General features: G+C 41.1%; 1 protein-coding gene across 1 annotated transcript in view; it reads right to left on the bottom strand.

Annotated features, from left to right (window-relative positions):
* The window catches only part of BMPER (BMP binding endothelial regulator), a 153784-nt gene that overhangs the window by 39986 nt on the left and 90663 nt on the right, over window positions 1–23135 (bottom strand). Inside the window, exons 11-13 of the mRNA XM_009635303.2 lie at window positions 20366–20411; window positions 10983–11312; window positions 4744–5080 (exon numbers count right to left, since the gene is read on the bottom strand). Of these exons, the coding sequence (XP_009633598.1) occupies window positions 4744–5080; window positions 10983–11312; window positions 20366–20411 (713 nt within the window). The remainder of the gene's footprint in view (window positions 1–4743; window positions 5081–10982; window positions 11313–20365; window positions 20412–23135) is intronic.

Raw genomic sequence — 23135 nt, 5'->3', positions numbered from 1 at the left:
CTCAAGAATTAGGAGCACAGACTTTGCAATCTCAGATGGGGAAATCTACTGCATGGCAAAAGCAAGACATTGAATATTTTTCCAAAGTTATGGAAGTAATGAGAGTATTGAGCAATGTATTTATGAATCATTATGAATCAACTCAGCTGCAGTGTAGGTGTATTAGAGGTGGGTGCTATACTGATATCATATTGATGTCACGTTCCAAATCTATTGGTGATACCAAACTATTAAAAAAAAACCTACCAGAAAGCCACAGATGCTAATGAGGGCAGATGTTACTTAGGAGTATTAGTCCTGTGCCTTCCTTTATGGTGTCTCCTGCAGCCCAGCTTGTCCCTGTATCCAGCAGCGTTGCTGTGCCCCTCCCACTGCGGTCCCCACACCCCTGTTTGGGGCTGGCTGCTCCTGTGCCTCCCAAGGAGGCTCCTGTGAGGCATCAGCCATGGCCAAGCACAGCAGGCATGGGGGCACACTGGGGACATGCCTCCACGCCACATTGCTCCCTGGCTTCACTGGGGCTGGAGTCACCAGCTTGAAGATACACAATGAGATCAGCCATGGGGTAGGGCTTGGTGAGCATAGAAGGTCCTCTTCTCCTTCCTCAAGTCTCCTAAGCTCCCCAAATCCTCATCTAAGAGCTTAAATAGTACCATAATATTGTTTGGTAATGTGATAGAGCTTTTTCTGGTAACAGCAGCATGAGAAATTCAGATGGCATCACCTGTTTTTAGTGCTGCTTATACCAAAGAGCAGCTTCAGGAGTCTGAGTGAAAGCTTTATTGCATACAAGGTGTCTAAGACTGACAGGGCAGTCAGATATTTCCTTGCCTCAAACAACTTGCCCAGGCAGAGGCGGAACAGAGAGGGGCAGGGTGAGCCCTGTGGAGGCAGGATGGCGGGCTGCCCCCTTGGCTTCTTCCAGCAGGCAACAACCGAGCATGCACTGGTCGACAGGTGTTCAGGGGGGGTGTGCATGATCACCAAAGACCTTCGCCACCCCACTGACGTCCCTGACCCAATTCAAGAACTCCCTAGAACACTTGACTGTGCAGAAGCGAGACAGTTGCCACCCCAAGGGTGGTCTTGGACTAAGGACACTATGTAAGGATGAGCGCACACGTTTTGCTTTGTTGACCCATCACCTACAGATCCAGACTCTGCCCCAAGACAACCACACGGGATCCAAGAGTGGTGATACCTCTCCGCTTTCTGTCCTCCTCTCCTTTCTTCTTTCTTCACTTCTCTACCATATACTCACGTATATAAGCTTTGGACAACTTGCAATGAGTTGCACCAGAAACAGTTCCTTTGCCAAATTGCCTTTGTTCGTTCATTAAGTTTGTCAGTTAATAAAGTTACCAGCTAGATTGTTCCTCTGAGTCATTGTCGTGACTCTACCGGCCATGCAACTCTGCTGAGCAGAGGTCAGCTTTTCATCAGTACACAAACCCTTGGGGGATCAAAAAGATTCACCCATCTTGCAACCCACCGTGTGGGATGGCACACATGGTCAAAGTATTCCCTCTAAAAACCTGCTACTGAGTAACTTTGGCAACTTTTTCTTTTTTTTTTTTTTTTCTTTTGGCAAGTACTAATCCAGGATGCTTAGCCATATTAAAATATCAAAATAGACAAGTGGCAATGGTGATGACTGTCACCGCTAATCTCTTCTTCACCCAGACTTTACCAAAAGCTCCTGGAAATTCAAAATTGTTTCCCTGCTTAATGAACTTGCCTCCATAAAGTTCAGCCCTGAGGGTTATTTTTAGAGCATTACGCATGAGTACTGAACAACTAGCAATGCATTAAAGAAAAAAAAAAAACAACCCCAAACTAAACAAAACAAACCACAATTAAAAGCCCTTAAAGCATGCCTAGTTACAAAACAAAGAATTAAAATAGTGGTATAAAATTAGATGCTAAATTGTTAGTTTGCAGCCTGGACTATTTCAAGATCCTTTCTTGTACGCTTACATTGTGCTTTCTTCTACCATGAGCTTTGCAGAGAAACACAAGTCACCAAAGTCACAACATCCAAAAAAGGATTAAGGGCAAGGTGCACAACCATTTTGCCTAAGGTGCCACAGTTCTATGAAGGTCAAGCTCAGGAGTTAGCTGTTCTTCACGCCACAACCATGGAGCTAGCTCTCTACGCTTTAAAACAATATCCTTTTCACCTAACAATCATGACAATCTTGCTGTATATGTTTTTTGGATGACTAACAAAAGGAGAAACTACAGCTGTAAAAAGAATGAGACTTAAAATGAATTTGAGACGTCTTCACAGAAATCTCCTCAGTAACACAATGTCAGGCAAATGTTTGCAATGCATTGTTCACTGCCTTTTATGGTATTTGGAGAAAACACACCCTAATTCGTAATGTTCCTGCTGAGTTTATTTCTATTTCTGAGAATTCTTATTAACAGCAGGTCACTACCGGAGCAGTATAATGAAAATGAGGCAATGTTGATAATATAGGCAAGAATGACCAAGAAAGGTTAACTCTTGAGAATGCAGTATTTCAAATGGAAAGATTCCATAACATGTAATGTTGGAAGGTAAAAACTGAGAAGCTATTCAATTCAAAGAGGAGATGGATAGGAAAATGAAATAAACTGACCCTACCATTCTGTCTCTTCCCATCTTTTACTGCTAGGAGCTTGTTCAAAGCCAGAAAAGCAGAACTGGAAAAAATTTAGTTAAATCTAGTCTGAAATTAGAAAACATTGACTAAATATACTCTAAAAGACCTCAGTAAAAAGCTGTAGATGTTAATGTCAATTTCTTTTAATGGCCATTTAAATTTTCTGCAAAATTACGTCACCAGCAATGTGTTCTTTGAAAAAAATTCATGAAAAATGCAAATCTCTTAAGTACTCATATTTATACTTATATACACACACACAAACACATGCATATTTATATATGCGAAAATTTATGTTAGAAAGGTTCCCAGAACTTTATTGAATGTGTGTCCCATAATTATTACCTCTTTGCGGGAGTTTCCTAGTATGAAAAATGGCCATGGTCATTGAATACATTGCTTGCTACAGCTTTTGTCTGTTTCTAACAAGAAGTAGCATTCTACTAAATACCATTCTTTAATTTTAGTTTATCTTTTATCTTTGATTCCTGTATTGGGAGCTGAGCATTCTAACAGCTGGCAACATCTACATGGAAGCAAATGAACAGCTACTTCTGACAGAATATGATGGTCATTTCAACGTAAAGTTTCCTTAGGGAAAAATAGGCTTTTCTGCAAAGGACATAATCAAATTAAATACTTGCTTGATTTAATTGTCTTTCCAGGACAAATAGAAGACATAACTTTAAAGGAACAGAAATGCTCTACAGTAATTCTTGTGTGCAAGCATGTAGAGGTTTTTTTTCTGGCTGCTGTAGCCAAAATATAAATCATTTTCCTCTGTGGTGTCAGGAAGTGTATTGCACTAAATTAATCACAAGCTACTTTAAAAAAGGGACAAAAAATCCACTGCAAAATGAAACAAATCTCTCTGTGCCTGTTTTCCATTTGCATTGTCATCACTTACCTTTAGAGGACGATGGAAGTGAGATGGGAATGTTGCTAAAATGCATTCAACAGACCCTGCGTGTGTGTGTTTTAGCATCTCTAGTGCTCTCTGCTGTGGCTCCAGCCATTGGAAAAGATAAAATATTATAACCTGCACACAATATAATCTTCACTCTTTGCCAGGCTCCTAGCACAGGGATACACTATGGCAAACTAAATGCAGAAGCACACAGATTACAAGCCAAGCTGTGTGTCTTCTTCTAGCATTTCCCAGTCCCAGACGTATTCTGCTGGGGTAGATAAAAGTCTTTCTGTCTCATTATAAAAGAAGAGGAAAGGCAATTCATAAGGGAAATGGAGTCATTTTAGAAAGCTTTTCCTAATAAGCCCAATAGTTCAGCAGATGTGCAAAAGTGGGGAAAGCTGGGAACGCAGAGATCAGGCAGCTCCATCCACCATCATACAACTGTGACTCGGCTTGCTTTTATCTTTTATGTCAGGCAATCAAAAGAAAAGCCAATTTTATTTACTGAGTGAGGGGCAAATAAACTCATGCCAATTAAAGAACAGAAATGATGTCTCTGTGGTTTAGACTGGAAGCATTTTAAAGATAAAAAAAAATCTTAAATAATTCACGCAGACAAGGCTTCTAGATCCTTGTCTGTCTTCCTTTTCTCCCAGGGCAAGATGGGCATACACTGAACTTTTTGTTAACTCTCTCCTTTCAAACTTGCAACCCACAAACTGCACCATCCAAGAGGCACTAGTAATATTTAATATCCATGCTTTAATAAAGTCATTTTCAAAATGCTTCTGGGAAGACACACTCCTCTGCACCACAAGCAATAGCAATTAAAGTCAGCCTCAACTTTACAGCTGACTTTGAAATCAGAAAGAGCACACGAAAATGTTTTGAAGTCTCTTTCCCCTCTCTCCTCAGTCTCCAAAAGTAGTTTTTCTCTAGGTGATCACAAGCCTGCCTACCTTTCTCACTGTTGGCTGCTCAGGTCTTTATTAGCTCAGGACCATCTTCTTCCGATTCCTGACTCAGAAAAGGCCATCATAATGTAAGTCTAAGCCTGCATTTTAATTCTTAGCAAAAGCAGCTCAAAGCATGTGCTCAAACGCTATTGAAAGTGGGCCAACTGTGTGGTTTTTCTCCTCACACAGTAACTTACTATCTCCCTCTGCAGCAAGCCACACTTACCGGTAAAATGTGGTATAATCCACCGTTGAATGACAGCTCTGAAACTCCCATGCTTTGAGTTTCTGGCATTCCCGGTGAGCTCGGAGTTTCACCCTGACCGTCCCATGACAGAGCTCGGGCACAGGTTTTCTCTGCGGGCGGCTGCAGAACTCGTTGGACTCCACACGCCAGGATTCAGCAAAGTCATCCACGTCAAACTTAAAATTCCCGTCCCCCCCAATCAGGTCATCTCGCTTGTGTCCATTGTAATTGCCACACAGACCACAGAGTTTGCCTTTCAGATGTGGCGCAGCCATGACTTCCACAAAACTGTCTCCGTCCCATGAGATTTCCAAGCCTAATAAAGAAGTGAGACGAAAACATACACACACAAAAGAGAAGAAGAAGAAATTGAGGATAACAAACTGTGCCTTATGTTTGTGAAACAGTGTTCAGGGGAACCTAAACAAAGCCATTGGCTTCCTTCTGATAATGTTTTTACATTTTTATATACCTCCCAGTAAGTGCCCCTGGCAAGTGTAGTGTTTCTCAAATCACAGTCAATTACAATGCACTCATGCCAGTCTCTGTTTATTTTTGTTCCTCCTTCTAATGAATGGGGTTATCCTAAAAAATCTGGAGCCAAGGCAGAACTACTCTTAACACCAAAAGAGGGCTCTTGCAAAATTCTGTAAATTGAATTTGCTAGGGAAAATTTCTAGCTGATTTTGCAGGGCACACAGAATTTCAACCATTGTCACTCATTGCACAGGTCATGGGCATACAAAGGTGTCCATGTCCCATGAGACTCCACCAGTGACCACCTTAGACTCCACCAGTGACCACCTTATGGAAAATGTCCTTTTCTTGTCTGCAAAGCTGACACTGATCCCTCATTTGGGTGAATACAACCATTCCAATGCAAGTACCGTATTTTGTGGAGGTAAAGAGACTTAAAAAGATGACCACAAAAATATGTCAGATGGGTAAAGCTGTTGCAAGAAGACATTCTGAACTGGATTCAAACTGTTCATTCAAAAGGTTTTAATTACCAGCCTTCTGAAGTTGTCTTCATAAGTCAGCAATGTAACGTAACGATGGTAAACACCTTCATCTGCTGGCTGGAATATAAGCCTTCTGTTGCAATCTGTTTTACAGTAAAGTTTTGCCCTTCTAGTATATCAAAATCAGAATTGCCTTCTGTGGGCGAAATCCATTTTATCTGTCCGTACCCATCTAAAAGCTAGGTGTCTAGCTTAAGTCAGCTGTCTGGGCCCTCTCTTTGATGGAGAGAAATAGGCAGCTCTGGGTCACAACATGGGTGTCTAATGCAAAGGAAATAAACTACCTTTTGAATGCCTTTCTATTTCCAGCGATACTCTAGAAGGCCCAGAAATCAGGTGGAGACTAAACCTCTAGCTTTTACCTGGGTGATTTTAAATTAAATTAATTCCATCCTTTGAGGAGTAAATATGTATCTCATAAGGGAAAGAAATTTTGGTATCACATGGGATAACAACAACACCAAGAATCATTGCTGCTTAACTTCTACCCAAAAATGGCCTTTCTTTTAATTATTTCCAATGTCCAATGAAAGCTACTTCTTTACATCTCTGCAGTAACCCTGCATCTGAAGATCACAAATAATTTTGCTGACGTTAGTTAATTCCCATGAAGTTCCTGGGTGCAGCAGTTAGTTAAGGATAAACACAGGAACCTGCGTTTAAACAGGGTAATCCAGATTCTACCTTCTTCTCCCTGCCTGGCCAAGAATACCAAACAGCATCACACTGCAGTGCAGGACCAGAGCTTTGCTCCAGCTTTCTACATTTGCTGTGTGGGCTGGCTTAACACCACCCTTTCCTCTTGTAAATCAGTGCTTGTCAGTATGTGATCCAGATCCTGCCCTATCCTCATGTAAGTGATTAACATACCAATGACTCAGTTCAAAGCTGGAACCCTTCCTTTAGCAACACATCCCATTGTCTCCTATGACAATTCCTACCCACGCCACAGAGAAACGGTGTGAGGTTCAAACAGCAACTACGGCTATAGAAGGGGTGATTTGCCATCAGTACATACTGTTGTGGGACTTGTGCAGCTTACACCATGTCACCAAGAGTTTGGGTAACGATCTACCTAGCAAGATTGTACAGATAATTCTCCATCACTACGCACTACAGTCTGTTGCATTATGTTTTCTTATCGCTATAGGTTACCAACGATAGCACAAATTTGTCCTGAGCTGACTATGCCTGAAAGCAGTTTCAAATTATCCAATAAACCCAGCATGGATAGGGCCACTGTGTCCTCCTCCAAAGGCACTTTACACCCAGCCAACTGAGAAATTGTGCAAGACTACAATTGCTAACGAGGCCAGCACAGTGGCAAGGGGGAAAAGCTGCATTTTAAGCTACTTCATACATTATCATTGCTGGACAAATTCAAATTCCAGCTGTCTTTGCTTCTGACAACGCTGAACAAAACAAAACACAGCTTGATTTGCAGACACCAGATTAATACTGCTGTGCTGGCATTTAGAAAAACCTTGCCGTTAACTTATAAACTAAGATTTCTTCAGACTTGAGAGTCATATAAACTTTCTCAAAGCTTGAAGCATCAAGATCCAAATTCTCAGACAGTTCTCTTCAGAAAATAACTCTAGTTTTTAAGGTGGTGTTCAACTTTTTCCCCAAACAAGCTCCCTCAGAAGCTGCTGACTTTAAGCAGAGTCACAAAAGACTGGCTAATGATTCTATCTTAATTTTTCTTTTACAGCTTTTTGTCTCACGCCAAGACTTACTGACTTTCAGTGAAGCCACTTGCATGCATTAAGAAAGGTTAACTCTAAAATTATCCTGAATATTTGTGTGTCCTTTGTGAGAGTTAAATTAATCTACTTGTTACATGCTGCTCTGTTAACTCTAGGTATGCGGACAAGAATAATATAAAATTATTACTTTTCATCTCAGAATACAAAAATACACATTTTTAAATCTAGAGGGTCCTGCTTTGATTACTGGATTTGATTCAAGAGGCTCACAGTTTAACTACCACAAAAGGATGTACTTTCCTGTAGCTGGATATTGTTTAATTACACTATGTTCTGCTGTAATTGCTCAGGAAGGAAGGGTGATTTCTAGCTTTGATGAACAGCCTGAAGGTTTCTGTCCATAAGAGAGCTTATTCCCTTTTGGGGTAACGAGGAAGAGTATTTACTCCTACATGCATGATAATTTTGCCAGACCCTGATCGCACTGTGCAGTGTGCACCTTTCTGTTTGTTCACAAGCAGAAAATTCATTTGGTTTCTGTAAACCAACAAGAGCTGTGACAGACGGGATTATGCTACGGAGCGATGTTTGAAATGGTCTCCTTGGCAGACAGAAATTGTTTGGAAGAGTTTCTTGGTGCCTATAACCCCCCCTTTCCTTCCCACCCAAAATGGATGAATTTCCCATTCACTTGGACAAGGATCAGAATCCAAGGGATGTGAAGCCAAAGGATGCAGCATCTGTCCCATCTGGGGATGTGCAGAAAAGGAATATTTTCTGAGTTACTTTTTAGGGGTTTCCAATTTTCCCCTTTCTTTGAAGGATGCTTAATCAACTTGTTACTTGATTTCTTAACTTGGCACACTATGTGCTCTACTGCATTTTTAAAAAATCCTTCTGGATTTATGCACATCACACACTGAGTTCCCCATGCTGGGAACTCCCATCAATTGTTCTGCATGATTTTTCATAGCAAAGGCATCCTCAAGAACTGGCAGACCACTCTTCCCTAAAGATTTAGTGCCAAAGTGGTACAGCAAACCTCAGCAAAGCAGCTTCACGCAAAAGATTAGCACAGAAACAAGAAAAATGCACCTGCACTAGAGGGACAGATAAGTAACACCAGCCCTGTGACCCTTTGCTCTCTCGTCTTTTTAACACACAAATTTTAGACAAGGACTCAACACCATCCCAACCATACCTACGACAAAGTACCTGCAAGTGCAGGGTGCCAGAATTGCTGCTGCATGGCATCCAGGGCTACAGCTGGCGAGGATTTTAGCAACAAAACAGGTTTTCACTGGAAAATGCCAATTCATCAGAACTGAAATGCTTCAGGGAGACATATCAGACTCAACGAACTTCCAGCACAGCACAGGCAAGGCTCCAAGCTGGTTTCCTGCCAGCTCGCCTGGTGGGCTGCCTGGAAGCCTGGACTCTCAGGGTATGCAACTCCAGGACAGCCCTGCCATGCAGATTGCCCTGTAGCCAGGGACCACAAAGCTTCCTGAAGCTTTGAGCTCCCCTGTTTTATCCAGGGCTCAGCTCCCAGCTCTGCAAAAGGAAAATGAAAAGCCGTGGGAATGCTGGCTGAGCTGTAAGCACCAGACCCTGCACCTCCCAGCCCAATTTTACTTTGAATTTTGCTTCTAGTGCAGTGGTTTTTTTTTCATTACTTCCTCCCTCCCCCTCTTTTTTCACTCTACACTGGGAAAATATATTTTTTTAAAAAAAATCCATGTTTCATTCTGAAGCAGAGAAAATTCTCCATTTCCCACCCCCCAGCACTCAGAATTTCCTGTGGAACAAAAGGTTTGTCTTTAAACCAGTTCTACTCAGCACATTCCTCCTCTCTACAGCCTCTTTGCTGCTTGTCCTCTCCCAACAAAATGGAGCCATGCTGTTCTGCTGCTTTCCAGGCCTTATGTGCTGAGGAAAGGAGGACTTGGCCCATCGTGCTGCGTTCAGTGAGAGAAACCTGATCCTGCTCCACTAAGGGGAGGAATTATTTAGGCTATAATTTTCAGTGATTACACACTGTTTGGTATGTTGTCATATGCCATGTTTGCACTCCCTCTGCCAACACATGGACAAGGATGTGTGTAGTCATTTATTAGGCTTGCACCAGAGACAAATGGAATAGCAGCAGGATTAGCTGTCATTCATCTTCGATTGAAAACCTTTCCTTGGCCTGTGGTTGGCTAATGAAATCCACATCGCCAGAATTCATAGCATTCAGCTGGCTGCAAAGAGAAACCCTCAAGATGCTTTTAATTAGACGTTGTGAATAATGGTCAACTTGTGTGCATTTTACAGACAGCCACAAAAATCTGCATTGCCACTTTGAGGAATGAGCCCAGAGCTGGGATCCACATTATGCAGACTTACATTTCCAGGAGCAATATGAACAGGTGTCTAAATTCTCAGCTCAACAGTGGGTGCTAGTGTCCCCCTTGAAAAAAAAAGATGCTAGATAATGAGTATGACTATGCGTCACGCCTGTGACCATATCACTTCATAAGAAAGATTGGTTTCACTGCTTTCACATGGCATTTAATTGAATTAACAGTAAATAGTATTCTCACTGAAACAGTACTTCACTGTGTAAGGCAAATCTCTCAGGACTACAGTAGTACCTAACACATGCTAATGAGAAAGTTTCAAACTTCCCCTCAGTATTTATCTATGCAAGGATACTATAGTTTCAGAACAGTTTATCAAAACAAATGTAAGTCTGCCCTCTGGTTTAGCGTTTTGACAAATAATGTATTTTCTAGGACTCAGAAGACATGAGAGTCTGCAATCTCCCTTCCCTGTTTCTACAAATAAAGTACCAGATTCTCTGAAGTTTCTGATTTCCTTTTGCTTCTGGTGCTGTGGACTCTCCATTCCTCAAAGACAAACTCTTACTCGAGCACAAAGCAAGCCTAACAAGACGGCACTGAACAGCAAATTAGGCCTTTGGTTTTCAAACCAGGACCTCCATTTTTCTGCGTAGCCCCAATGAAATGTTTCCATGATTTGACAACTTAGACTCATTCCAGCCATTAGTGACTAGGGTTTTATATAATAGCTGATGTAGACCGTAAGGTATGTTGCTGCAACTGGGAAAAAACCCAAATGTTATGTTTAAAAGCTGATCTCATCTCTGTTCTTATCTGTGAGTATCAAACAATGACCCTGCATAAGCCACTCTTAAGTTACTGGAAGTTAAAATCATGGCACATTCATCTGCACAGGCAGTTAATTGCCAGCCACAGAATGAAATATAGCTTAGCAAATGTTCTGCAAAGACTTCAAACTCATAGCTGGGATCTCTGTCTGCATGTGGGTTGCAGGGATTTTGAAAGCACTTGGGTTCCTCATATATCTAAAGAGTTATAACTACATTTATTACCACTATCATGCTTTTTTACTGATTGCTGTTCATGTTGCACTCGAGAAGTTCTTCAGGGAGAAGACAGACACACACACACGCTTGCCCTACCTGCTTTGGTTGTCACTTTCAGCAAATAACCATCCAAATCGATCTGAAATTGCGGTGTCTCGCAAGGTAGTGAGATGCGGGTCCCATTCCACTTCACTGTGAGGTGCTGCTGGAGGCTGATAGTGCTTCTGCCCAACACAAGGTCCACTGACTTTGTCCAGGAGAAAGAACGGGTCCGACGGGCATCGTTTTTTACCAGCACCTGAAAGGGCGAGGCAGAGGAGGAGCAGTCTTTCGTCAAAACGTACTGACATGTTCCCTGAAAGTTAAATGTCCGTCCATCAAAAGTGTTGTAGTGAGGGTCTCCAAATACAGTGCAAACTCCAGGCTCTGCAGGTGAGTGAGAAACAAAAGCGCCATATCAGGATCAATCAAAATTTGAGAAAAGCAGTTGATAAGAACTTAGAGGACGCTGCTCTCACCTAAATCTATCTGCCCTACAGGGCAGATTTGGCTGACACCCACTAGGAATATATATTTTTGAAAAACAGAAGCTTCATGGCTTTAGTAGAAGTCTTTCCCAAAGTGGGTGAACCAATGGCCAACTGATCCTTGGGTCAGCATAGGAAGGCTAACCTGTAGCTAGGAACCAAAGACATATCTTCCAACCTGTATGTTTGTCCCTTAAACATAATGTAGCACCTGAACAGTTTAGGTTGCTACAATGCCTGTGAAATTTTTCAAATTATTTCGTTTTCAGAAATTACAAGCCCCACTCATGATATCAGAGCAGGCAGAGCCCTGGGCTTGCAGAGACCGCACGTCTCTGGAGATGTGTGATGTGAGCCTTCCCACCTAGCTTCAGCTTTCCAAAAGTGAAATGTCTAGTCTAAGCAATGCATCCAGTCTCCCTCTCACTGACACAGAGAAACAGACACGACCAGAAAGTAATTCGTCTCACCAGTTTTAGACATCTCTCTTAATACATGGGGAATTACTCTCTGGAGGAGCCTGTCTCTCTGCTGCCAGCTCTGGGAGCGCAAACAAGTATCTAAGGCTACAGGCATTCCTCTCAGACAGTTCAATTCCCCCGAGAGGAGCTCCCACCCTTGAGTTGTGTTGTGGGAGCAAAACCTAATCCACTAATAGAAGCAGAATCCAAAACATCACATGTATATTTTTGAGGCTAATTTTAATGTCCCCAGTTAGTCAGGGATGATCCCCTGAACTTAAAAGCCATTAGACAACTTTAGCAGGACCCGGTTCTGTCTGTATTTTACATAGACATACTTACAAATATTGTACCTTTATCAAATAGGTATATTTATGGGTTTTTTTTCCAAATTACCTGTATAACCAGCATCTTTATTCAGTGTTACAAGCTATCATATATGTTGTTTATACACAGCTGACTTGTAGTAGTTACTGTTATTATGCTACCCACTAAAAGTCGGTAGTATGTGACTAGCATGATGCAACGACTACCTAAGGGCATGGTATCTCTACCAATCATTTCCATCACTACAATTGGAGGGAGATTTCTTATTGATGTTTGCAGCCATACGCTGGTCGGAGAAGCTGCAGCTCAAAGGCAGAACGTTTCCACACTCATGTCAATGATGCTGAGTTAGCCTGCAGTTACCCAGCAATTGATTGAATTGCCTCGCAATCAAAGAGAGCGGCAAATTTATTTGCATTGCAGCCTTCTGGTATAACAATAGGGCCTAACCACATCTCATTGCTGCTGTTCCTGGAAGAAGGAGTCTCAAGGCAGAGAAATGCACACTGTTCCTGCCAGCTGGATACCCATGGGCTGACGCCGCTTTTGAAAGACGATGCCTGGTTTAGGGGGAGGCCTTGGTGTGGTAACAAAATTTGACTCAGTAATCAGAGAGCTGTGAACAGCATCAATAAAAAAAAACCAAAACCAAAACCCCAAAAAACCCCCCAAAACCCAACAAAAGAGGGGAGAGTAAGAAGGAATACAATTTATTCACTGAAAAAAAAATTATCCAACTAACAATGGCTTGCCTAAAAAGGCAGCTAAAAAAAGGGAAATTCAAACATACAAAAAAGGACACATGGATGTTACAGAGAAGAGGCAGGGAATTCCTTTGGTGGAGTGCGCTGCAGCTCTGACTACGCAATACACCTTTCTCAGCAGGGTTTTTCAGCTAGGCAGAGTGCTGTGCTAAAGCAACTATAATGTTTCTGGTGTTTTTCTAGCAGTAGTTAAAAAGCATCCAGAGACACCTATATGGAGACACAAAAAATGGGGCTGAAGGGGGTCCCAGGAGACATTACCTTTTCCTTCTCCAGCTCTAATGCAGAATCACCTGTACCTATGTTATTCCTGACAGATGTTTATCTGACCCACTCTTAAAGAACAGTAGTAAGAGCAACTCCACAGCCATCTCCAGCAACCTGTTGCAGTGCTCAGCTGTCCTTACTGCGAGCAAGGTCTTCCTAAAGCCTAACCTCAGTCTCCCTCACCTCATGGTGCGGTGCCATCACAGAGCTGGTACCTGGGAGATTTGTACTTTACGCCTAACCTGCCACATGCATACTTCTTTAGCTAAGCCTGTAACTGGTCTTGGCATCATTATTATGCCTCTTTACTATGTCTGGCAACCAGGGACCAAAAGTTTCAATTTGTCAAGGACATCTCGTTGACAGCTCCATTAGAAGTCAAAATGAGCCACATTTGATCAAGACCTCTGGAAATCAGGCCCGACGGACTTTAAGCAGAGACTGAAAACCAAGACACTTATCTAAGAGACTGCTTTTAAAAATATGCACTTCTGTGAGTCTCATTTTCCTCATTGATACCAATGAGGATATCGATAACTGTTTTCCAAAGTCCATAAAAAGATTAATTGATTCTCCATAAAATGGAAGAAACCATATAGTTTTTAATCACCAACATAACTTTTACCCATGGGAAAAAAAATCTGTAGATTTTACATGGAGACCATCTGACTTTACCGTTACTAAATCACATTTCTGGTTTCCTTATCTACTCATCTAATTATCTGCATGATGACTATTAAAATACATTTTATCACCTGTTCAGATTCTACTTCATTTTTTCAGGTTTTAATTTATCTTTAAACATAATGACTACTTCTATTAAAACAAGGAAACTATCAACAAAAAAATCAACCCAAACATCAGTGAAGATTTCAGAGGAGACAACTGGTTTTTGTCTGCATTTCTAGAGGCCAAGAACCTGGACATGTTATACATGTTACTAACTAACATATCGGAGGGGGAGGGTGGTTCTTCACCTAAGCAAGTGGCTGGGACGCAAGACATGAGAGGAAGAAACATAATTTAGAGATGTGCAAGTAAAATTGATAGTACCAATGGGATCCAAAGGAAATATTTATTTTTAATTTCTAATGTGTTATGCAGAGTAATGTTGTTTTATGTTATGTTACATCGTGTCACGTCATATGTCAACTTGATGCAGTGCAGTTAAAATAAAAAAGAATGTATTTTGGACTGGATAGCTGAATGTCTGATCCAAATTTTGCTGTTTTCTTTAATAACCAAGGAAATGGGGGAGGGAAGATCTACCCAAAATGAGCCTGAATAATTGATTCTCTGATATCACTGTGTAAAACATTCTTGAAAGGTTTGCTAAAATTGCGGGTTTTTAAAAAAAAATCCACACCCTGCAAAAGTGTGTGTGATAACTCAGGCACTGCCAGTAAGAAGAACTGGTTGGCCTAGAAATAAACCTTAAATACCGGGTGTAACAAGACTGAAAAAGACAGGCATCATGAAAAGAGTTCCTGCCATTTTTAGGTTTTGGGTTGTTGTTTATTTCCTTTTGGGAGAGTTTCAATCACATCATGTTTTATGGTTTGCTGCTTTTTTTTTTGTTTTCCTTTTTTTTCCTCCTTCGGAAGCAAACCAGCCTTTCTGCTTGGCTGTTTTTGAAATCTATTGGAAGCACTGGTTCTCTAGTTAGGATTGTGTGTGACTTGCTCCTCTGTTGGGACGTAATGGATGGAGAGTGTGGCTGCATCGCCAAAGCTACGCTCCCCAACACTGGAGTGTGAATTTTGCTAGCTTGTGCTTACAAGGCCATGGATGAAGATCCTTCCCTTTTTTTTACCTACTGTAAGTTGTTCCCAGCTTATTGCAGATACTCCTTGTCTCTAACAGCTGTCTAGGGTAGAGTTAGAAAAGAGCAATTATATAGGATACTTCCCCTTAAGACTCTGTCAGCATCCAATTATTTTCAGCTTAGGGGCTTTCTAAGCTAGACATGGTTTCTCTTTATTTAGTAACTTTTGATAGACTTATTTTCTGTTAATTTGTCCAGTCTCCCCCTGAACCTAAAAAATGTTTTCAGCATCCACAACATCCTCAGGCAAAGTGCATGAAGAACCACTGCCTTTTGCTTGTTCTGAACCTGGCATTCATGATCTTTGATGTCTTCCTTTGCTCATCTACACATGCACATGAAGGCAAAAATACCCATTCCCTCTCTGTCCCTGAAAAACACTGATTTTTCCAAGGAAGGTCCCAGAGCTATGTTCAGGAGGCTGTGATTTTCAAAGCACCTTAGGCACTCAACTTTGATTAAACATTATTGGGAGCTGGCTGCAAACACCTCTAAGCCTCTTTTGGATATCCTGCATTTAGGGTCCCAAATCAGCATTCAAAACTCCTGGTTTTCATAAAAGCTTCTGGGAGCTCGGCAGTTTTCACATTTGTTTTTTAAGCAACTAACTATGGACTTCACACTTTTACGTTTGACAATCTTAAACTATATGTGTGATTCATACAGTTTGCTCAGCTCCTACCTAAGGCTCTACAGCTTACTTGCAAACTAATAATAACAGTATTTAGGTGCTAAAGTGGGTACTATAGAACTCCTGGCATGCTTTCCTTGCGTTTACAAATCATGCGCCCAATTCAAATGAAATAGTGACCTTCATTAGAAAATGTAACGGGGAAGGTAACTGTGGGCAAGAAGCACCATTTCTGAAAACACATTCATCTGGACAAAAAAGGAAGCTGAGAAAGCAACAGCAAGGAAAAGAACATTTTAACATTCCCTGAGGTTTAGCGCACTCTCATAAAGGGGAGAAAAAAAAAAGTTTCTGAAATCATGACCTGTTTTGGCCAATATGGAGGGATAAAAGTCTGAAAGACAACCCATTCCTACTAAGTAGTATGCTGACTAAAGGTAAGAACCACTTATTGAAATAAGTGGTTGCCAAAAAGTACCTTTCTGCCTTCCACCCAATGCCCCCACCCTCCCCAGACAGTATTTAGCTTTTCTAGAAAGGCGAGATATATATACTTGGCTTGATGGAGGCCAGACAGACAGTCAGCACGCACATCCTGACCAGCCAGAGAGCATGAGCATTTTGGCTAAGCAATTAGCACACTTGTAGCTCCAGAGCAGCCACAGGATATATTGTCTCTAGCTGGGTTTATTATTTGTTGGAATATAAAGGAAATGGGACACAAATCCATAGGAAACCAGGCTCTGTTAGCTCTGGTGCTCATGGAATAGCTTGTTTTATTTTTTCAGGAGATCAGAGCAGTCAATTGAAGTCCAAGATGTCCAGATGTCTGGTCACACTCTTCTGGGCTTGTAGCTGGTTAAGAGTGGCCAAGAAAAATATGCTTTAAATTATAACTAAAATTGGTTTGGACACTTTCTAAGTAAGGAGAGGGAGGAAAAAATACAAGTTTACCAGTTAAGGGTGTTCTGGTTGCACATCTATAACTCAAAAATATCTCAGCTTTTTAAAAATAAAATGAAACTTTGAATGCAATTAGCCCATATGCTGAATTAAGCCCTAAATCAAACAGAACACATTATTAACTTTTGAAAACTAGCTACAGAACATGCATAATAGAATTTCATTAGCTTTTCTTTTAAAAATGCATAGCCATAGAGTACTTTCCCCATAACTGCTGCATAGTGCAGCTTGATATAATACACATTACAAGGTGTGGTGTCAAAAACTCCACAGGAGCCTTTATGGTCTATTTCATAAATAAAATAGCTATTCCAATTTGTCCAAATACATATTTATACAGTAGACCATCACGGCTGAAACAGCTGAGGAGGTAAATCATGAACAGCATTCCAGTATGAATAAACAATTGCAGTCTTTTTGTTGATGTATTTCTCCAGGGCAAGGAAGTAACATAAGAAACAGGACCAGCAGGGTCCGATGTGGTCCTTTAGTCCCACTCTCTGCTCTCACAGGTAGCTACACTGCATAACCCCACTTTTTTTTTTTTTACTTTTTTTTTTTTTTTGCTTTGAAGAGTCATCAATTTTTTCAGTATTTCTATAAAAACAAAAAGGATGCAGGACCAGGTGGAAGTACCAACCTTTTACTCCTAAGGCTGGATCCAAATGCCCTTGAGTGTGGTTTAGCTCCACCGGTCATTTTGTCAATTAAAAAATGCTGGAGAATGATTTGTGATGAACAAAATTTTCTGCCCCAAAAGAGGCTTTTACTGCAAAATTAATCATATGTACTGCTAGACCTAGATGACTGCAGTCCACTTCAAAAAAACTTCATCCGTAAAGCCTCACAGTGACTTAGGTAAGACTCTGCTGGGATTATTGATCATGATTAAAATACACCTACATGGTTGCAGTAGGAAGCTTTCATTCTGCATGCTGCAATTTCAGCAAGGGCTATCAATTCTTCTTTGTCAAAAACAAAGGTTTAACCTCCACTGCAAATTCTCATCTTTGTCTGGAGTTGAGAGCAGTCTGTTAATGTTATTTGAACTCAGGTTTAGTGTTTTCTTTTTTTAATATGAAAATGACCTTGGTCTAACATAGGATTACTAATTTATGGAATTGACGTCAGTGGTGATTTTTCTAAATCAAGCCCAAAAGAGTACATTTCATTACATTTTTACAGCAGGATAAACTAAACTGTTGAATTTTCCACTGGTATGACCACTGTGTTTAATTAGTGATAACTGTACACCAGCCATGGAGCTTAAACAGCAACATGCCAAAACTAACCAGTTAACTTCGGCAACAGTAGACAAAAGAGACTCTCCAGCCCTTTAGGAGACAAGGTACTTTTTCTCTCAGCAACAAACTGCTTTGAAAAATAATCCTTTGATTATTTTTTTTTTTCGGTTTAAAGCATATCCTTTAACAACGTGACTGTTTTTGACCCACTTCATAGAAATTGGCTCCATTTAAACTGTACTCAAAGCTCTCCTGTGTACAGTATGTTCTTGTACCTCCTATGTTGTTTTTACTTTGGAAAATTAATATCTGCTGGACCGCCAGAAATGTCTGGTGTGTTAATATGTGGAGAGAGAATCAACATGAGTGGGTGGGTGAGGGAAAAGGCTGTGCATGTACATCTTATCTCATCAGAAATTGGCTGAATTGGCAAAGTTTCTAATTACTATCTGAGATAGTGATCATCACTGAAATCCTTATGATTTTGCCTTTTGCCTGTCATGATGAGATTTACAGCACTTCTGGCGCAAAAGTGGAATTAGTTCCTTGGAAATGGCAACTGTTAAAACACTAATGGCTACCACTGCTGTACGGCAGTGGGTATTTAAGCTCTTTGATTACATTACCTGATAAAAGCTGGGAATGGCCTTCAATCATGAAAGCTTAGAATCAGCTCAGCATCATTTCTCCTCCAAATACTAAATGGGTCCATAGTGAGACACCTCTCCAAAAAAAAAGGACCCCTCTGCTTCATGTGCAACAGAGGAACGTGCCACTGCGGGACAGTGCAATGAGCCTCCCAACCTCACATACAGCCCATGCAATGCAGACAGGACCCATAGGAAGAAACTAAGGGAATAAGGCTGTTTATCCTGAAAGCTTCGGGGACACCTGAGAGGAGTCTGCCAGTACCTAGAAGGAGGTTACTGGGAAGACAGACCCAAGCTCTTTACAGAGCTGCATGGCAGAAGGACAAGCAGCAATGGTCTGTCCTTAATTTCACATTTCTTATAGTCATGACCATTCCTTTCTTATATCATCAAGAAGTTCTGACTTTTTAGGTAACCTGGTTCCTAGATATTTTTACTTTGAAGAAATCTATTTTTCTCCCCTTCTCCAATGAAATCATTATCACAAGTCATCATTCTCTGGCAGCATCTCTGAAAGAGTCACTGTACTGTCTTCTTTTTAACCCCTTACAGTAGAGGGTCTCCAGTGCTTCGAGGGAATGGCTGGCCCCATTATTTCCCTTCCTCTCTCATGTTACAAAAGAACACATGAGAAAGGTTAAATGAGACTGAAACATAAGAACAGAGGGAAGATAGAGATCGATAAATTCATGACACTAATGACGTAATGTTCGAGCAGAGGTCTATGCAAATTTCTTCTCCCTTGAAACTGAGCTAACATGAAATTAACTGCTGGTCAGTTCAATCCTCTTTTATTTCTCCCTCTGCTCAGTATTATTTCAAGTGTTTCTGAGGTTGCCACTTGTATTTAATTTCATTTTGATACTGAAGACTTGCAAACTAGATTTATTTTATCACAAGTTACCTGTTTCAAAATAATTAAGCTGCAGCGTGGAAAAACAGGTATTTAGCATATGGAATTTGTGCAACCCAAGAGCACCCAAAATTGAGTTGATCAGCAAAACCAATTTGATTTTAGACAAAAGAATAGGAAACACTCTCCTTAAAAACCTGTTCCTTCTTTCAGAAGCCTTCCTATTAATCGTAAAACCCCATTTTAGCGGTCTGTCCCTATTTGGTAAAATACTTAAACATGTCCTGAAGGAAATACATAATTGTATCCTGTTAACGTCAGTGAAGACAGGTCTCCCAGTTGATTTAAATAGAACAAGCTTAAAGTATTTGTGTAAGTGCTTTGCTGACTAGGAGAGGACACAAACGGTATCATAAGATGATAACTCCTGAAGAGAAGAGTAAAGGGAGAAAAACGACAATGATTGAGCTAAATGTCATACAGACAGGATGGCTTTCTATTGTACTTTCCACTGCTGCCCCAGACTGTATCTCAGATTTCTGCCCACCTTTTTTTAACTCTCACAAACCAACTCTCACAAACCTTCTGCAAAGGTGTTGTATTATACATACACATAGGTGGGCTGTTATTTACAGATATAAAAGGTACCCAGTCCTAAAAGTTACAACTCTACTCATTTGCTTATTTTATTACCTGCAAATTTTACAGACCAACTATACCTTTCAAAAAACAGCACCTCAGGTTTGACAGAAATAGTGTCACTTCAAAAAAATAAAATAAAAATAAAAAAAACAGACATTTTATTTTAAATTTACAGATTTATAGGAGGCAAAATCTGTGGCCAGCAATAATCACCTCCCCTTTAGCCACCTCTGAAAAGAAGGCAGAAAAGCAAACATACTTCTACTGTATTTATTTTCTCTGAAAGAATAAAAAAGAATTTAAAGAATTTGAAGAAAGAACTTACTTTCAGTGCAAATAGGACAGCATCCTTTTCTGTTCAGGATTTTACCCTAATTGGGAGAAAGACAGGCTGATTTAATGAAAGAGGTTTTGGAGCAATGACTGTGTTATGTTGTAAGGCTGGATAAGCCTTTGAAAATAGTTCAAGTTGTGTTTGAACTCAATGCCCTGGTTACAGCTTCAAATATCAGGTGCTAAAAACAGACAGAACTATTTAAAGAGCTTCCTGGCAGTCTTATAAGAAATGAAATACTAAAAGGGTTCTCTGTTACCACTTTTCTCTTTAGAGAGAGTGTGAGAGAATTTTTGACTCATGTCTTCACAGATATCTAAAGCAGACTAGTTATTGGGTTAACAAGCTCGCTACTTTTCCCCCCACCTCCCAAATTATATACAGTATATTGCCTATGCACACCTTTTTAGTTGCCATACAGAGGCAACCTGCTCCACCCTCACCCCCACACTCCCTGCAAATCATTCATTTTTCCTACAAAAATGAAGGAAGGAAGGAGGCACTGGTAGCAATCTAGTTTGGCCAGATTTCTTTCATGGCTAAATCTCGTGGATCTCTCACCAAATTATGTTACCAACCATGGACCAGTCTCCCCAGTGAAGTAAATGGGCATGCACTCAAGCATGTGAAATGTCTGAAAGCAAACAGTTTGGTCTAGCCATAGTAATATGCACAAAAGGTTCGAGTCTTTATTTACCGCTCTGTGCAGGTAAATTTTATTTATGGTAGTGTCTTATACAAGGCTGGCTAGCAGCAGCAGGCATGCCTCTGTGTACATACATTCATGCTCTGCTTCAGTTGAAGTGAAAGATGTTCTATCTGATTTTACTTAAATTCCCTAAAGCTAACCGTCAAGCTAGAGGATAAGCCTGGAAAATTTCAGACTGAACGATGTGTTTTTCTAAGCAAAAACTGGTGTGGGTTATAACAGAACTTATGGTGATATTGGAGCTCACCTGCATTCCCATACAGGGAAGGAAGAGGCACATGGAGCTGTGCTGCTCCCCGGCACTGACCCTTTGCTCCAGCAGTAGTTGAACACAGAGAAAGTCCCCTTTGTGGGACCACTGCTCCTGTTTCCCACCAAGCAGGTGAGCAAGGAGTGGCCAGCAAGAGCGAGCAAATGGAGCTGTGCTGTTCTGCCCACTCAACATGTGCAGAAAAAACCCGTGAAAACAGACAAGAAATAGGTGGCAGGCCTATGCCGAGCGCGGGGAAGCGGGCACAGGCAGCAAGCCCTATGTCTGTCTGCCTTGCTTTCTGCCTACAGTGCTGCCAAGCTCTGATAATGCACATGGGGAGAAATGAACTCCAAGTATCTGCCGGCAGACTGGAGTGGAGCATGCTCTGTCATGCTCGTGCTTGATGTACCCAGATGGCATGAATGCGAACTTGGTGATGAGCGCGCTTGGGCTCATCATCCGCAGGGCATAAAAGTCTAGTGTGAGCTTGACTTTGAATGTGAAACTGCATGTGAACAGACTTGAGGCACATCTGGACTTGAGAGAAGGGCTGGATTAGAGTTCCACTGGCAGTGTGGGCAATGCTTAGATGTTTGTGATCACCAGGCCTCAGAGCAAAGAGAGTAGCTGAGGTCCAGGCTGCAACAGGGAGACCTACCAAGCACCTGCTAAGACAAAACCCTTTAAAGGATAAACGGTTAAAACCACACAGAAATAGGGAGCTGGACAACACTTATCTGTACGAATGGAAAACGTGCAGCTGAATGCCACACACTGCACTGCACAGCTTTACCTCTCCATTTCAATAAAAGAGTTGAAATCATCAGCCGAGCTGGAAGTGGCAAGAATTCAAGTGAAATTGGAATCTCCAAGGCAGCCTGCTGAGGCTGGTTACTTGAGCCACCATGTTGGCCCGAGATCCTGTTTTTGTCTTGTAGAATAAGGAAACCTATTATTGCTAACATGTGCTGCAAGAGTTCGTTAGCATTGAGGGTTCCCTTAGGAGTGGGCTAAGTGATGTGATCCCATTTTTCCCTATGAATATTTATAAGCAGACCACATTTGAGTCTATTTATTTTCTGGGATTTTTCTTCTTTTTTATGAGGTTTTCAATTTTATGTCTGAGGTTTTTATTTGCTATTTTTTTAAGGCAAGACTAATTGTGGGGGGGAAGGGGGTTGTTTGGTTGTGCAATAGCAACAGCTGTTGTTTTTTTGTGCCTCATTTGGCACTAGAGTAAAAACAGCAACTTTTTGTTTGTAATAATAACAGATGTGTATAACATTAAATGCAGTCTGTGCTAGAGATGGGAGAACGTGTTCTGAATAAATTTTCAACTCACTTGAAGTTCATGGGTTCAAAATTTACCCACAGAATCAAACTCTGCAAATGTCTTCACATGCTGTGAATTTAATTCTATTAACTTTTGCACAGCCTTGGAGCTCAGAAAAGGCTGTATGCTGAAAAATTCACCAGGCTCTCCTCTAGCAGTACAAAAAGAGACATATCCATGACCACTGACCATTAGCACAGGATTACATTGTTAGTGGGGAATGCAAGGGTATAAGGAGAAGAGGTGAGGCAGAAAATGATAAGGATGGGTAATTGGAAAGGAGATGGCACAAGGCAAGAAAGAGGCTGGAGCAGGGCTAGAGCAAGTGAATAGCAAATTAGGTAAGAAAAGGTCTAAAGGATCTCTGAAACTCAGTCTTGCCAAGTGTTGAGATTACTCCCTTTCTATAAAGTATTTAAGCATGTGTTTAAGTTTAAGCACACATGGAGGGCCTACTAACTTCAGC

The sequence above is a fragment of the Egretta garzetta genome, unplaced genomic scaffold (genome assembly GCF_000687185.1).
Source record: "Egretta garzetta isolate BGI_Z169 unplaced genomic scaffold, ASM68718v1 scaffold713, whole genome shotgun sequence".
In the NCBI taxonomy this organism is placed as follows: domain Eukaryota; kingdom Metazoa; phylum Chordata; class Aves; order Pelecaniformes; family Ardeidae; genus Egretta; species Egretta garzetta.
The sequence above is the reverse complement of the archived record's forward strand: the minus strand, read 5'-3'. Positions and strand labels throughout refer to the sequence as shown.